The 17446-nt window shown below is 43.0% G+C and overlaps 1 protein-coding gene across 1 annotated transcript in view; it reads right to left on the bottom strand.

The window, feature by feature from the left end:
• Nucleotides 1–17446, bottom strand: part of ENTREP1 (endosomal transmembrane epsin interactor 1) — a 76346-nt gene that overhangs the window by 9305 nt on the left and 49595 nt on the right. Inside the window, exons 4-6 of the mRNA XM_052644915.1 lie at nucleotides 11083–11211; nucleotides 9488–9595; nucleotides 9221–9354 (exon numbers count right to left, since the gene is read on the bottom strand). Of these exons, the coding sequence (XP_052500875.1) occupies nucleotides 9221–9354; nucleotides 9488–9595; nucleotides 11083–11211 (371 nt within the window). The remainder of the gene's footprint in view (nucleotides 1–9220; nucleotides 9355–9487; nucleotides 9596–11082; nucleotides 11212–17446) is intronic.

The following is a 17446-nucleotide window of genomic DNA, read 5'->3' as shown; positions in this document are numbered from 1 at the left end:
AGCAGGAGAATAATCAACTAAGCTGCTCTCTGATGGAGTGCGCAGAATTCTTAGGCAAGGGACAATATAGAAAATGTAATACCATCATTCCTTTTAAATCCACTAGTCAAAAAGCGAACAGCAATCCATAAGAAAGAGAAAGCAAATTTGTGGTTCTCCAGGGGACTGGGGAAAGGAGAGAATGGGGGTGACAGTTTAATGGATACAGGGTCTCCTTGTAGGTGATGAAAATGCTTTAGAACTAGGTGGAGCTGATGGCTGCACCATATTGTGAATGTACTAAACACCATTGAATTGTATTCTTCCAAATGGTTAATTTCATGTTATATGAATTTAATCTCAATAAAAAATAAACAAAAAACTAAGGATTCAGGGAAACTCAATTATTTAGTTTTTTTTCCCTTTTTTACATTCAGTTCAGTTCAGTCACTCAGTCGTGTCTGACTCTTTGCGACCCCATGAATTGCAGCACGCCAGGCCTCCCTGTCCATCACCAACTCGCGGAGTTCACTCAGACTCACGTCCATCGAGTCAGTGATGCCATCCAGCCATCTCATCCTCTGTCGTCCCCTTCTCCTCCTGCCCCCAATCCCTCCCAGCATCAGAGTCTTTTCCAATGAGTCAACTCTTCGCATGAGGTGGCCAGAGTACTGGAGTTTCAGCTTCAGCATCATTCCTTCCAAAGAAATCCCAGGGTTGATCTCCTTCAGAATGGACTGGTTGGATACCCTTGCAGTCCAAGGGACCCTCAAGAGTCTTCTCCAACACCACAGTTCAAAAGCATCAATTCTTCTGCGCTCAGTCTTCTTCACAGTCCAACTCTCACATCCATACATGACCACAGGAAAAACCATAGCCTTGACTAGATGGACCTTAGTCGGCAAAGTAATGTCTCTGCTTTTCAATATGCTATCTAGGTTGGTCATAGCTTTTCTTCCAAGGAGTAAGCGTTTTTTAATTTCATGGCTGCAGTCACCATCTGCAGTGATTTTGGAGCCCCCAGAAATAAAGTCTGACACTGTTTCCACTGTTTCCCCATCTATTTCTCATGAAGTGATGGGACCAGATGCCATGATCTTAGTTTTCTAAATGGTGAGCTTTAAGCCAACTTTTTCACTCTCCTCTTTCACTTTCATCAAGAGGCTTTTTAGTTCCTCTTCACTTTCTGCCATAAGGGTGGTGTCATCTGCATATCTGAGGTTATTGATATTTCTCCCGGCAATCTTGATTCCAGCTTGTGGTTCTTCCAGCCCAGTGTTTCTCATGATGTACTCTGCATATAAGTTAAATAAGCAGGGTGACAATATACAGCCTTGATGTACTCCTTTTCCTATTTGCAACCAGTCTGTCGTTCCATGTTTTTTACATTAGTACATGACAAAATTTCTTGCCTGTGTTTTCCTAATGTCCATTTAATGGTAGAAACTCACTACTTATTAAATAAATACTTGAAACAATGAACACACACACAAAAAAGCAAATAATGTCATAGCTCAGAGAAAAAGTAGCATGCCACTGAAGGAATCACTGTCTCTTCCTAAAGGTGGGCATTCAACAAACACTGATGGAGTGCTTGCTACATGCTAGGTACTATGCCTTTTGTCCTTGGAGATCAAAAAATAAAAACCAAAAATGCAAAAGATTTTCTGCCAGCATTCATAGAAAATTATACAAACACACACACACATACAATTGTCTAGATAACAAAGAACCAAAGAACCTAAATTTGAAAATAACAGTTAAAAATACATGAAAGTTTATACATTGTGATAAAACGTCCAGTTATAAAACATGCAAATAAGTCCTGGGGATGTAATTCAAGGCATGGTGATCAGAGTCAATAATACTGCATGGTATACTGGATAGTTGCTATAAGAGTAGCTCTTAAAAGTTTTCATTACAAGAAACAAAAACTTGTAATTATATGCAGTGATGAATGTTAGCTAGACCTACTGTGGTGATCATTTCACAATATATAAAGTATTGAATCACTACTTACAAGTCCACCTAAAACTAACATCATGTTATATCACAATTTAAAAAATACAAAAAAGAGAAGACCAAAAAAACCTGTACTCAGGCCATGAAGTGTTGGAGAATGAAAAAAGAGACAATACCAAAAGCTTAACATACGCTCTTGAAATGCAATAATGGACATAAACTAAAGGAGATTGATGAAAAGACAAATTCTAGAGCCAGTTGGCTGCAGGGGATTCTTTTGTTTTTATAAAGGTGCTCTCTGCATTTATGATTGTTTTATTTGTGTCTATTTACAAAAATGCAATTGGTGGAAGAAGAAAAAATTGAAAAAGATCTGATATTCTGTCTTCCTAACAATAAAACTTCAAGAAGTTTGGGATTTAGAAGGATGACACTTCTAGCCTGAATGAAAACGTGAGAAAGTGCTCCCCTTTTTTCCTGCATCTTTGGGTCAGAAGCAAGACCCTCAGCCCTGTTTTACCTGAGAAGGAAGGAGACGATCATAGGCTGACACCCCAGGCAGGGCTCAGGGCCTAACACAGGGCATATTCCAGGAGCAGAACCTGCAGGAATGGCCGCTCCCTGGCCTGGCTGGGAGGGGTCCTGGTAAATTTGTCAAGAAAGGGATATTCTTCTTCCTTAGAGCAGGACTTGCCCATGGGTTTCACACCAACTCTCTGTTCCAGCTGAAGCCATTTAAGAACTGTAAGCACCAAGTGACTCCAGGAATCCAGACTCTTCCTGGACCTGACTGGAGACTTTCCTGACCAATGAACAAGGCGGCATGCCTTACTCACTGAGACCTCTTGCACTCCTGTCCTCTCCAGAGGTCCAGTCTTCAACCCTTAATTAGCATAACCCATGCATCTTTCTAGCACTTACTAACCCCGGTCAGTCCCCCCTCAGCCAAGTGTCCACGCATTTCTTCACTGTGGTGTCCTCGCCACAGTGGAACCTGGGGGAAAGTTCATCCCCCAGGTTGGTCTGTTAGCTCTGATGCTGTTTATTTCCTATTTCCAGTCCAGTGGCTGCCTCTGTGATCCTACAGAAGAGAGGGCTTGCTTAGGGCCAAGAAGTGGGAGGAACAGGCTCCACTTTAGATCTGACCTACTACAGAATCTCTTCAAGAAGGAAAACTGTGGGGAAAGAGGGACCACAAAACGAATGGCTTCTATGGTGGTTATTATATGACCAGAAAAGCCTCATGTAGATGGAAGAGGCTGCTAGAGTTGATGCAGAAGGTAAGTTCCCTTCCTATTAAGCAACTTTTCATTTGTACACTTGTGGGTAAATAAAGATCCACAGAAGGAAATGGGTCTGCTCTCTCCTGCACCTTTTGCTCCTGAGGCCCTATGATGCTCACCCCAGCTATAGAGAAGAATCACCTAGGAGCATTGCTATACTGGGTATGGCCCAGGCCTTACCTCTAGAAATTCGCCCTAGTTGCCTATGACAGGGCTGGGTATCTGTAGGCTGTCAGTGTTCCCAGGAGTTCCAAGGCCCAGCCAGGATTGAGACTGCTGCGAAAGGAAATGGATTATGGTGGCTGAAATCTATAGTAGCTGAAATCAAAACCCTGTTATATGTGAGAAAGGTGATCAAACTTTTATTAAGAATGAGTGTCTTTATCCAACTGCTACCAGATTAGGCAGGGTAAGATTAAGTGGCGCTAGTGGTAAAGACCCCACATGCCAATGCAGGAGACAAAAGAGACACAGGCTTGAGCCTTGAATTGGGAAGATCCCCTGGAGAAGGGAATGGCAACCCACTCCAGTATTCTTGCCTGGAGAATTCCCATGGACAGAGGAGACTGGAGGGCTACAGTCCACAGGGTTGCAAAGAGTCAGACACAACTGAAGGGACTAAATAACAACAACAAAGATGAGGGGCTAAATGTTTGGTGTTTTTTTTTTTCTTTCTTTTTTTTAAATATATTTTTATTTATTTTAATTGGAGGTTAATTACTTTACAATATTGTATTAGAGTAAGACACATGCCAAGAACATTTTAAACCATGCAACTAACAATGGTAGAACATGGTCTCAGCTTTTGTTTTTAGATTTTTTTTTTTAGCCCATTATCTCATAACAAGCTCAGAAGCCATGTGACAAGGTAGGTGAATGAAGAAACTGAGCTCCGAAATGGTTAAGAGACCCTCCCAGGGGTGACCTTTTTAAGAGACTCCAAATCCGGGTTGACGCAAATTCACCCCAAAGTCTCCAGGAAACCTTTGCTCGTTCATGCCCATGAGATCTGAAGACGAACAGGAAACCCAAAAGGATCATGTAAAATATGTTCTGCTTTGATACTACAAATAGGACCTGAGAACTTATCTGAGGCTGATGAAGCAACTAACAAGACCTAGACCAAAGAATGATCCTCCTCTGTGTGCTGGGAAAGCTTGGCCCTTCCACAGGGCATGTTTTGGAAGGGGTGTGGGAGTGGGGAGTGAGGCAGGGGCACTCAGCCCAACAACAGCTGAGCACAGAGTCCAGCCTTGGTGCAGTCCAGCTCCACTTGAGCTTGGGTTTTGGAGCTCATTTGTAAAGGAAATGGGTGGGCCGAAATGCCCAAGCCAACCTGATTCCAATGCCCTCCTTTTCAGTTTTCTCTAGCAGAAAACATCCCCACAGTACAGCTAGATCCACACTCATGAAATAGGTTTTCAGTTCAGTTCAGTCGCTCAGTCGTGTCCGACTCTTTGCGACCCCATGAATCACAGCACTCCAGGCCTCCCTCTCCATCATCAACTCCCAGAGTTCACTCAGACTCACGTCCATCGAGTCAGTGATGCCATCCAGCCATCTCATCCTCTGTCGTCCCCTTCTCCTCCTGCCTCCAATCCCTCCCAGCATCAAAGTCTTTTCCAATCAGTCAACCCTTTGCATGAGGTGGCCAAAGTATTGGAGTTTCAGCTTTAGCATCATTCCTTCCAGAGAAATCCCAGGGCTGATCTCCTTCAGAATGGACTGGTTGGATCTCCTTGCAGTCCAAGGGGCTCTGAAGAGTCTTCTCCAACACCACAGTTCAAAAGCATCAATTCTTCGGCGCTCAGCCTTCTTCACAGTCCAACTCTCACATCCATACATGACTGCTGGAAAAACCATAGCCTTGACTAGACGGACCTTAGTCGGCAAAGTAATGTCTCTGCTTTTGAATATACTATCTAGGTTGGTCATAACTTTTCTCCCAAGGAGTAAGCGTTTTTTAATTTCCTGGCTGCAGTCACCATCTGTGGTGATTTTGGAGCCCAAAAAAATAAAGTTTGACACTGTTTCCACTGTTTCCCCATCTATTTCCCATGAAGTGATGGGACCAGATGCCATGAACTTCGTTTTCTGAATGTTGAGCTTTAAGCCAACTTTTTCACTCTCCTCTTTCACTTTCATCAAGAGGCTTTTTAGTTCCTCTTCACTTTCTGCCATAAGGGTGGTGTCATCTGCATATCTGAGGTTATTGATATTTCTCCCGGCAATCTTGATTCCAGCTTGTGCTTTTTCCAGCCCAGCGTTTCTCATGATGTACTCTGCATATAAGTTAAATAAGCAGGGTGACAATATACAGCCTTGACGTACTCCTTTTCCTATCTGGAACCAGTCTGTTGTTCCACGTCCAGTTCTAACTGTTTTAGAGACTCCTTTTTGACTCCTGGCTCAAGCCAATTTCTGAGACTGGGGGACTCCCTGAGGAGAAGGGGACACACAGTCACCTTCTGTACTGACAAACTGATTCACAAAGTAGATAACCATCTTTGGATAGAAGCCTTAACTGCAATCAGGCTTCTGTTTACGACAGTAACTTAGGAAGTCCTTTCTCAAGGAGATACCAATGCATAAAATGGTTACATTTATAGAAGTTAAATAAATAAACCTCTTCTGAGAGGTCATAAAACCTTACAGGAAATAGGGAGCCTCTATTGCATGAAAACTCTTAGCATAACTGTTTGTAGAAACATTAATGCAAACATTCTTGCCTGTCTGCTTATAAGAAAGTGAAGTCGCTCAGTTGTGTCTGACTCTTTGGGACCCCATGGACTGTAGCCCACCAGGCTCCTCCAGCCATGGGATTTTCCAAGCAAGAGTACTGGAGTGGGCTGCCATTTCCTTCTCCAGGTGATCTTCCTAGATATAGGGATCGAACCTGGGTCTCCCGCATTGCAGGCAGACGCTTTACTGTCTGAGCCACCAGGGAAGCCTTGCTTATAAGAAAGAAAATTATCAACTGGGTTTATACAGCTAGTGCCTATGAAGTTGATTTACACTGAGAATCTAGCAAAGTCGGTCAAGTTTAAAAATATCTCGGAGAGAATATGTATCTAAAAGTGAATACATTTAGCCATTTTAAAAGAAAAGTGGACAAGGGGCATGGGATTAGGAGATACAAAGTACTATGTATAAAACTGATAAGCAACAGGATATATTGTGTAGTCCAGGGAAATAATAGCCATTATTTTATAATAACTTTAAATGGAATATGCTGCTGCTAAGTTGCTTCAGTCATGTCCAACTCTGTGCAACCCCACAGATGGCAGCCCACCAGGCTCCCCCGCCTGGGATTCTCCAGGCAAGAACACTGGAGTGGGTTGCCACTTCCTTCTCCAATGCATGAGAGTGAAAAGTGAAAGTGAAGTCGCTCAGTCGTATCCAACTCTTAGTGACCCCATGGACTGCAGTCCTCCATCCATGGGATTCTCCAGCCATTGCCTTCTCCATAAGCTATAAAAATACTGAATCCTGGGATGACCCTGAGAGATGGGACGGGGAGTTAGGTGGGAGGGAGGGTCAGGATGGGGAACACATCTACATCCATGGCTGATTCATGTGAATGTATTGCAAAACCACCATAATATTGTAAAGTAATTAGCCTCCAATTAACATAAAAAGAAAAAATACTGAATCACTATGTTGTACATCTGAAAATGGGCTTCCCTAGTGGCTCAGTGGTAAAGAATGTGCCTGCCAATGCAGGAGACAAAGGACTCAGGTTTGATCCCTGGGTTGGGAAGATCCCCTGGAGGAGGAAATGGCAACCCCCTCTGGTATTCTTGCCTGGGAAATCCCACTGACAAAGGAGCCTGGCAGGCTAATCTACAGGGTCGTAAAGAGTCGGACATGATTTAGTGATTAAACAACAACAACACCTGAAACTAATACACTATTGTAAGCCAACTTCAATTATAAAAAAATACATAAAAGGTTAAAAAAAAAGTGGGCTGCACTCAGATATTAGGGGAATTTCTGAAAATGAGGGTGTTTGCCTATTGGAGTTATGAGCTACAGCTCCAGGTATATACTTTAGATCACAAGGGTATTCTGCCTTACCCCCTCCCCCACATTCCTCTCAGGAAGTCCTGGTTGGTAAAACCCTTGGTGAGACGCTTGTCCGTCTTCTTCCAACTCAGATTTGGCCAGGGAGTGGCTCGGGACTCAGACGGGCAAGTCCAGAGATGCATCCAGATCCTCAAAGACCCACACTCAAAGCATGACATGGAGGCGAAGAGAAAGGAAAGAGAGAAGGGAAGGCTGGAGCAGGAGATCCCGCGGGTCAGCACAACTTCCTAACCCACATGAGTCACTTTCCCTTTCTGCCACTGCAGGAAATTAAATCCGTCTGTCGCCTCCACTTAGGTCAACCAAGCGCTCACCCACAACCTCAGAGAGCCAAGGAATTCTCCATGAAGAAGGCATTTCTCTCCCCATCCCGTGAAATAACAGGCACGTCACTGTCCTTCAATGTGCCCTCTGTAGACAGCCTGACATTGGGCTAAGGTTTTAGCAAATGTGTCCTATAGTACATAAAGTATATAGTACATAAAGAATATGTGTTTTGTTGCTATGTCCCTCTGGCCTCCGTAATTCTTGGTTCATTTCCAAAAAGACTACAGAAGTCATCCTGGCCCCTGAAGTTTCGAAATCCCAGTCCACCAGGCCCTGTACAACAGGGAGGCTGAGCTGTCCCCTGGGGCCATCTGGCAGCTAGCTGATGCCCCCTCCAGCTTTGCGGTCATCTCTGCTTCCACTGAGGAGGGTGAGCAGGGGAGGGTCTGCAGCAGGGTTTAGACTTGATTCTGAGGGAAAGTCAGGAAGGTAAATCATGGAAGAGAACGTGAACAGCATCTGAGTGTGAGCTGCCACTAGTGACCTCTGAAAATCACACGTGGCTGTCCTGAGCACTAGAAAACGGATTTCCAAAAACCCCAAGCCTGACACCAAATTTGTTTGACAATTCTCCACATGTACCTCAGGGTTAAAAGTAGAAATTCCTGGCCCTCTCACTAGCAATGGAAAGGCACTAGTCTTTCTTATAGAATTCTATGCTTTTCTTCCACAAGTTTAAATATAGGTGTGCTTTATCCTTTACATTCAGACTAAGAGCATCACTTCATACAGGAGGCCAGCCCTAATGAGCTGACTTCCTTCAATCTCTCCACAGCCCACCCATCATTCCAGGTTAGGTAGCCCCCACTCCTGCACTCAAAACCTCCTTCTGAGTACTACTACTATCCTTCCAACACTCAGTTTTCATGACCTAGACTGTGAGCTCCTTGTTAGGGGGAGGAAGTCAGTGTAACTCATTTTGAATATCAATAACCCAGTACAGTGACTCGTAAGCAGTAGAGGATGGATTAAATGCTTGTTGAATGAATAAATGAAGTCTTTTTATTTTTAAGAAAGGTACAATTCTACAAGTGGCTAACAATCAAAGGAATGCATGTGGCACTTTGTTCTACAGATGATGATTTTAGAGATTTAAGAAACAGACGATAAAATTTTGAGCTAGAATTTGCAAAGGAACATAAACATAGTGTCTTTTTTTTCCCCTAGACCAAGGAGATGTGATTAATAATTAATCTTTTTTTAATGGCTGGGAAGAATTTCATGATTTCAAGACCTGCTGATGGTGTTACAATGAATATCGATTTGGCCCAAATGAGAGTGTTTCCAGGGTAACAGCAGTTCTCAATCATGTCAGATTACAGTAGTTATCTCACTAGGTGTCAGTTTTCCTGGGAAGCTAATTGAAATTGAAAAACTATATCCTTAGGTCAAGGCTTGACTTTTCTTTGGTTTCATGTAATTTGTCAGACCAAAAAGGAGAGAAGAAAAAAAAAAACAAAACAGGAGATCCTGGAAAATAACACGATGTCTAGATTCTGGAGAGAAGTCAGAGCTCATGCCATGAGTTCTGCCCCTCGAGCCTCAAAACTGAGAGGATGGGTACGGGTACTAAGGGAGGATACCTGCGGTTCATCCGGGGTGTGCACGAGTAAAACGTGGCAAAATAGGAAGGGGGAGGCACTGGCGGCACGAAGTCATCAGGGTCTGGGACGCGTCTGTGTTCCTCCACTTCTTCCACAGGAATCTGGGATTCATCCTAATTAAACAGCATCTGTTAGTCAATAGCCTTCGCTACAAAGGCTCAGGGAGAAAGGCCACAGATGACACAGAAAGATCTGAGGGTGGGCTCAGCGGCGTCACCGACAGGCTGCCACCTTGTATGGACTTACGATGCAGGATCTTCTGGCTGCAAAGATCTGGAGGTAGCGAAGGGCGGCTGCCACCAAGCAGACGGTGGTGGTCAGGGCATTCAAGGCACACAGGGTGAAAAGGACTTTCTGGAACGAGGAAACAATGACACATCTGAGTATCTCAAAACTGATGACCAGAATGCAACATTAAAACTTTCAAAAATTAATAACAACACTATCCTAGGAGGCCGATACTAATGTGAAAATGCATGTAAAGGACTTACACGGCGTTTGGCTCACACTAGGTGCCCAACAAACGCTGGCTGTTAATAAGACTGTCACACAACAGTGTGTACTTCTTAATTTTAAACCTTTATCTTAGAAGCTTCTTGTCCCGGGAAGACATGATATTACCATATTTCTTTTTGCATCAGAATCCTGTCTGGAAACGTCTCTTCCAGGAAGGTACTGAATTTTCCTTCTAAAGTTGGTGTCCCCAGTGATCGTGAGTCCCAACCTCCATGCTCCCGCAGCCTCCCACCAGGAAACATGCTCCTTCATTGGTGGCCACAGATTCTATTTCAGGCACCGCTGGCAGAGCTGCCCTGGGGAACCAACTAGGACAACACAGGGAGCAGGCCAGCCTGAGTGTAAACAGGGCTTGTCTCCTTTAAACACATGCCTCAAAATAGCAGCAAAGCCAGTTCCAAAAGTTTCTGTTGCTACAGTGCTGGCTTCTTAGCGGGGCTTTCCCCAAGCAAAGTCCTGGCTCAGAAAGTTTGGGGGTGACTCAGCTACCGAAAATCCAGAAGCCAAAGAAAGAAGGCCATTTTTACAGCCTCCATAAACTCTGAGAGCTGGCAGCTTCTCTATCTTTGTTTAGAGATTCCTCTTCTCCATGAAAAATAAACCCAAAACTAAGATCTAAAGGAAGCCATCAGTGAGGGACCATCCAAAAGCTAGTATCTCAGGGTTTACCAACTGATCGTGTTACTCACTGGACTAACAGACCTTAAGTCAGGACATGATTTTTATCCATTTCTCTAGTATTTTTTTCAGCTGGTTTCATTTGTTTTTCGTTATCTTTGGCTTGGTATAGTTGCAGCCTATTAAACAAGAGGTAGCGTCTTGAATTTCTCCTTCATTTTTTGGCCTTAGGCCTCCTTAGCCTAAGGATCTTACAACAGCAACGCTCAGTAGCCCACAAGGTTCATTTAGGTCAACAAAGGAGCATCAGAACAGTGACAAATGGGCATGCACTCCGGAGGTTCTGCTAAAATGTCATACATGTGCAGCCACATTGTGGGATGTATGTGTGCATATGTGTATATGTAAATTTATACACATACACATATACATGTATATGTATTTAGGCTCCTTTACCTTTTTTACTAGCTTATAATTCTGAACACAAATAAGCCATCTATTCATAACTTAAGAGGCAACAATAAATAACCTGTGGTCCCTTTTGTTCTCCATTGTGACTCTGGGTCACTGATAAGGAGTCACTCATATCTGCTTTTAGCAGCATTATTTGAAGGAGGTAACAGAAGAGGGATATTTCAGGGAGCTTTGCCTTCCTTGGGGTCTCTGTGGTGTGTTTACTGGCTGGGAGTGGAATCCATTCCAGATACCTTGAGGAGCAGGTGAACAGCACTACAAGGCTGAACCGGGAAGAGTTTCAAGGCATTTTCTTTGTCTGTGCATTTGGCTGGTTGAAATTCTTCACAACAGAAGCAAATCTTGCCTTCACCTAAGTCCACCTTAAGGGGAAAAGGCAGAAGAGTAATTTAATCATTAAGTAAAAATACACGGGCCACATCATGGAGCAGTAATATCACAGAATGAGTTATGGCTGGGTTCAGGGTCAGGCAATATCTACAGCAGTCAGGATAGATTAGGTATGTTGTGGTTAAGAACCAGCCCCCAAATTTCAGTGGCTTCATCAACCAAGGTTATTTCTTGACTATGCTATATGTCCACTGCAGGTCAGCAGAGGGCTCTGCTCTTCATACTGCCGTGGGGTCCAAGGGTGATGGAGCATCCACTCAGATGACTGAGGACTGCTATGCTAGACACATGGACAGCACCTGATGAATTGTACACTGGCACTTATTAAAGCAGGGTTACAGGGTAAAAGGCAAGATGCTCAGTGAGATTTGCATTCAGATAAACAGATCATTCCTTAGAGTCAGTATGTCCCAAATATTGCACAAGTTAAGTTTACAGTAAAAAAACAAAAACTATTAGCTGTTTATTTGAAATTCAAATTTAGTTGGATGCCTTTAGATTTGCTACTTCTGGTCACCCTAGCTTAAATCTTCTTCTTAGGAAATGACACTCATCACATGAACTCAGTTTCATTTCCAAAACAAATCATATGGTCCTACTTATCCAAGAGGGCAAGGAAATTCAGTCTATTGTGTGCCTCGAATGAGCTCAGGGTCTGTGTGGTGAACAGTAGCCCTAAACCACGTAGGCTTACAGAGATCTCTTAGTTCACATCTTTAATATGCTCACAGATTCTTGCATAAGTTGCGTGATATCTGAAGTGATAACATCACTGATGAGTAATCTCCTATGTTTTTAGTGAGATGCTTTGCAAACGTTTGGTCACTTTTCCAAGTTTCTATTGACAGGTTGGGAACATACATATCAGCTGAACCGGGCTAATAAGACCCATAATTTGGAACAGAGTTTCATTTTTACTTACTTTGCAGCTTGAGCTGTTAAAGTTGGCTATATCATTTTGGCTAAAAAGAAAGGCCACACCTCTTTCATACTTGTTAAAATACAGATGCAGTTTTGACTTCACTAGCTGCAAAATTTTTCAGGCATCTTTAAGAATGACTGAATGTCTACAATGTTTAATTCAGTTCAGTTGCTCAGTCATGTCTGGTGTTTTGCAACCTCATGGACTGCAGCACGCCAGGCATCCCTGTCTGTCACCAACTCCCAGAGCTTGCTCAAACTCATGTCCATCGAGTCGGTGATGCCATCCAACCATCTCATTCTCTGTCGTCCCCTGCTCCTCCTGCCTTCAATCTCTCCCAGCATCAGGGTCTTTTCCAATGAGTCCATTCTTTGCATCAGGTGGCCAAAGTATTGGAGCTTCAGCTTCAGTATCAGTCCTTAAAATGAATATTCAGGACTGATTTCCTTTAGGATGGACTGGTTGGATCTCCTTGCAGTTCAAAGGACTCTCAAGAGTCTTCTCCAACACCACAGTTCAAAAGCATCAATTCTTCGGAGCTCAACTTTCTTTATAGTCCAACTCTCACATCCATACATGACTACTGGAAAAACCATAGCTTTGACTAGATGGACTTTTGTTGGCAAAGTAATGTCTCTGCTTTTTAGTTACTTAACAGAAAACTGTTTTAGTTACTCAACAGGAAAAAAAAAGTCTTTTTTCTGATTAAGATTCTTACTGTCTAATCCTAGTGGCAAATTTCATGGTATTTTCCAAATTAGGAGGAAACTCGTGCTGTGTGCTAAGTCACATCAGTTGTGTCTGACTCTTTGCAAGCCCATGGACTATAGCCTGTCAGGCTCCACCGCCCTTGGAATTCTTCAGGCAAGTATACTGGAGTGGGTTGCCATGCCCTCCTCCAGGATATATTCCCCACCCAGGGATAGAACCAGTTTCTCTTACATCTCCTGCACCGGCAGGCAGGTTCTTTACCACCAGCACCACCTGGGAAGCCCAAGGAGGAAACTCATTTCCTTCTAATGCAAGTTGACGAGGAAGCCAAGGGGAAAAATTTGTACCACTGGATTATACGTTTTTTGGTTTGGGGTTTTTTTTTTTTTTTGGATTACTGTGATATTAAATGGTTTGCCTTGGAAACGAACACAGATCATTCTGTTGCATCCAAGTACTGCATTTCAGACTCTTTTGTTGACCATGATGGCTACTCCATTTCTTCTGAGGGATTCCTGCCCGCAGTAGCAGATATAATGGTCATCTGAGTTAAATTCACCCATTCCAGTCCATTTTAGTTCGCTGATTCCTAGAATGTCGACGTTCACTCTTGCCATCTCTTGTTTGACCACTTCCAATTTGCCTTGATTCATGGACCTGACATTCTAGGTTCCTATGCAATATTGCTTTTTACAGCATCAGACCTTGCTTCTATCATCAGTCACATCCACAGCTGGGTATTGTTTTTGCTTTGGCTCCATCCCTTCATTCTTTCTGGAGTTATTTCTCCACTGATCTCCAGTAGCATATTGGGCACCTAGTGACCTGCAAACCATTCAATATCACAGTAATCCAAGTCTATGCCCCAACCAGTAACGCTGAAGAAGCTGAAGTTGAACGGTTCTATGAAGACCTACAAGACCTTTTAGAACTAACATCCAAAAAAGATGTCCTTTCCATTACAGGGGACTGGAATGCAAAAGTAGGAAATCAAGAAACACCTGGAGTAACAGGCAAATTTGGCCTTGGAGTACAGAATGAAGCAGGGCAAAGGCTAATAGAGTTTTGTCAAGAAAATGCACTGGTCATAGCAAACACCCTCTTCCAACAACACAAGAGAAGACTCTACACATGGACATCACCAGATGATCAACACCAAAATCAGACTGATTATATTCTCTGCAGCAAAAGATGGAGAAGCTCTATACAGTCAAGAAAAACAAGACCAGGAGCTGACTGTGGCTCAGATCATGAACTCCTTATTACCAAATTCAGACTTAAATTGAAGAAAGTAGGGAAAACAGCTAGACCATTCAGGTATGACCTAAATCAAATCTCTTATTATTATACAGTGGAAGTAAGAAATAGATTTAAGGGCCTAGATCTGATAGATAGAGTGCCTGATGAACTATGGAATGAGGTTCATGACATTGTACAGGAGACAGGGATCAAGACCATCCCCACGGAAAAGAAATGCAAAAAAGCAAAATGGCTGTCTGGGGAGGCCTTACAAATAGCTGTGAAAAGAAGAGAAGCAAAAAGCCAAGGAGAAAAGGACAGATATAAGCATCTGAATGCAGAGTTCCAAAGAATAGCAAGAAGAGATAAGAAAGCCTTCTTCAGTGATCAATGCAAAGAAATAGAGGAAAAGAACAGAATGGGAAAGACTAGAGATCTCTTCAAGAAAATTAGAGATACCAAGGGAACATTTCATGCAAAGATGGGCTCAATAAAGGACAGAAAAGGTATGGACCTAACAGAAGCAGAAGATATTAAGAAGAGGTGGCAAGAATACACAGAAGAACTGTACATAAAAGATCTTCACAACCCGGATTATCACGATGGTGTGATCACTCATCTAGAGCCAGACATCCTGGAATGTGAAGTCAAGTGGGCCTTAGAAAGCATCACTACGAACAAAGCTAGTGGAGGTGATGGAATTCCAGTTGAGCTATTTCAAATCCTGAAAGATGATGCTGTGAAAGTGCTGCACTCAATATGCCAGCAAATTTGGAAAACTCAGCAGTGGCCACAGGACTGGAAAAGGTCAGTTTTCATTTCAATCCCAAAGAAAGGCAATGGAAAAGAATGCTCACACTACCACACAATTGCACTCATCTCACATGCTAGTAAAGTAATGCTCAAAATTCTCCAAGCCAGACTTCAGCAATACGTGAACCGTGAACTTCCTGATGTTCAAGCTTGTTTTAGAAAAGGTAGAGGAACCAGAGATCAAATTGCCAACGTCTGCTGGATCATGGAAAAAGCAAGAGAGTTCCAGAAAAACATCTATTTCTGCTTTATTGACTATGCCAAAGCCTTTGACTGTGTGGATCACAATAAACTGTGGAAACTTCTGAGAGAGATGGGAATACCAGACCACCTGACCTGCCTCTTGAGAAATCCATATGCAGGTCAGGAAGCAACAGTTACAACTGGACATGGAACAGCAGACTGGTTCCAAATAGGAAAAGGAGTACGTCAAGGCTGTATATTGTCACCCTGCTTATTTAACTTATATTCAGAGTACATCATGAGAAACACTCAACTGGAAGAAGCACAAGCTGCAATCAAGATTGCCGGGAGCAATATCAATAACCTCAGATATGCAGATGACACCACCCTTATGGCAGAAAGTGAAGAGGAACTAAAAAGCCTCTTGATAAAAGTGAAAGAGGAGAGTGAAAAAGTTGGCTTAAAGCTCAACATTCAGAAAACGAAGATCATGGCATCCGGTCCCATCACTTCATGGAAAATAGATGGGGAAACAGTGGAAACAGTGTCAGACTTTATTTTTTTGGGCTCCAAAATCATTGTAGATGATGACTGCAACCATGAAATTAAAAAACGCTTACTCCTTGGAAGAAAAGTTATGACCAACCTAGATAGTATATTCAAAAGCAGAGACATTCCTTTGCCAACAAAGGTCCATCTAGTGAAGGGTATGGTTTTTCCTGTGGTCATGTATGGATGTGAGAGTTGGACTGTGAAGAAGGCTGAGCGCCGAAGAATTGATGCTTTTAAACTGTGGTGTTGGAGAAGACTCTTGAGAGTCCCTTGGACTGCAAGGAGATCCAACCAGTCCATTCTAAAGGAGATCAGCCCTGGGATTTCTTTGGAAGGAATGATGCTAAAGCTGAAACTCCAGTACTTTGGCCACCTCATGCAAAGAGTTGACTCATTGGAAAAGACTCTGATGCTGGGAGGGATTGGGGGCAGAAGGAGAAGGGGACGACAGAGGATGAGACGGCTGGATGGCATCATGGACTCGATGGACTTGAGTCTGAGTGAACTCCGGGAGTTGGTGATGGACAGGGAGGCCTAGCGTGCTGCAATTCATGGGGTCACAAAGAGTCGGACACGACTGAGCGACTGAACTAACCTGAACTGTTTTTCTTTTGAGCTGAAATCTAAGTACACACCCAAAATTTACATACACAAATCATAAGCATACCATTCAAGGAACTTTGAGCCATGCATATACCTCTATAACCCAAACACTTAATAACATACAGAAGATCCTATCACCAGAGAAAATCCTTCATGCCCCTTCCCCATTGATCCATGCCCCCACCCTCCCAAAGGCAACCGCTGCTTGGATACTTTTTATATATAGATTAGTTTTGTCTCAGGAACTTCCCTGGTGGTCCAGTGGTTAAGACTGCACACTTTCACGACAGGGGGTGTGGGTTCAATCCCTGGTCGGGGAACCAAATGCCCACATGCCGCAAGGTGCAGCAAAGAGAGAGAAAGAGATTAGCTTTGCCTCTTCTAGAACTCCATGGGTCCTAGAACAGTTTTTATTCCTTGTCCTTAAATCATATTTAAAGGGACGCGTTACTGCATTAAACACTGATGCTGATTTTGACATAACTTTTGCCTCTGATAAAAAAAATTACAACTAGAGTTACCTCCACGGACTCCATAATGTATCAGTTCATAGACACTTGATTTCTGTCTTTTCATAGTTTATCCACAGAGATTGTTACCTCAGCAATGTCCCCACACCTAGATCCACAAGTCCACACACAAAGGCACAAAGCTGTTTGTATTTGAATTTTTCTTTCATTGTCTCACATTTTTGAAGGTACATCCTGCCGTTAATATCTATAAGAGATTCTTCTTCCTTCTAAAGGAAAATTACTGTGGCCATTCACACAGGCTTTCCCTCGGCAGGTGGGAACTATTCTTTCCCTTCAGGGATGGCTGACTTTCCCTTGGCCCTCTTCCACAGTTAATGATATCAGGCTAAATTCAGAAGGTAAATATTACTCCCAGTGGGCTTCCTCCTTGAAAGTCTCTGGCTGAGAACTTCCTGTTTTAATACTCACAGCATTATTCAGTATAACAAAGCAGCAGCTAATAGAGATTATTCATTCTTCTCACATCTCCATTCTGTTCATGTACACAGGACCCTCCCTTCCCAAGCAGAAACCAAACTCAGGCTTTTCAATGGGTCACAATGCAATTTCCATTATTTATAGCTATGTAAGCCTCAAAATCTTACCTAGTTTTACCTCCCTCAGGTAACATTAGGTGTCATCTTACAAAGTACTCCCTCCTACATGCGTCCA

The sequence above is a fragment of the Budorcas taxicolor genome, chromosome 8 (genome assembly GCF_023091745.1).
Source record: "Budorcas taxicolor isolate Tak-1 chromosome 8, Takin1.1, whole genome shotgun sequence".
Classification (NCBI taxonomy): domain Eukaryota; kingdom Metazoa; phylum Chordata; class Mammalia; order Artiodactyla; family Bovidae; genus Budorcas; species Budorcas taxicolor.
The sequence above is the reverse complement of the archived record's forward strand: the minus strand, read 5'-3'. Positions and strand labels throughout refer to the sequence as shown.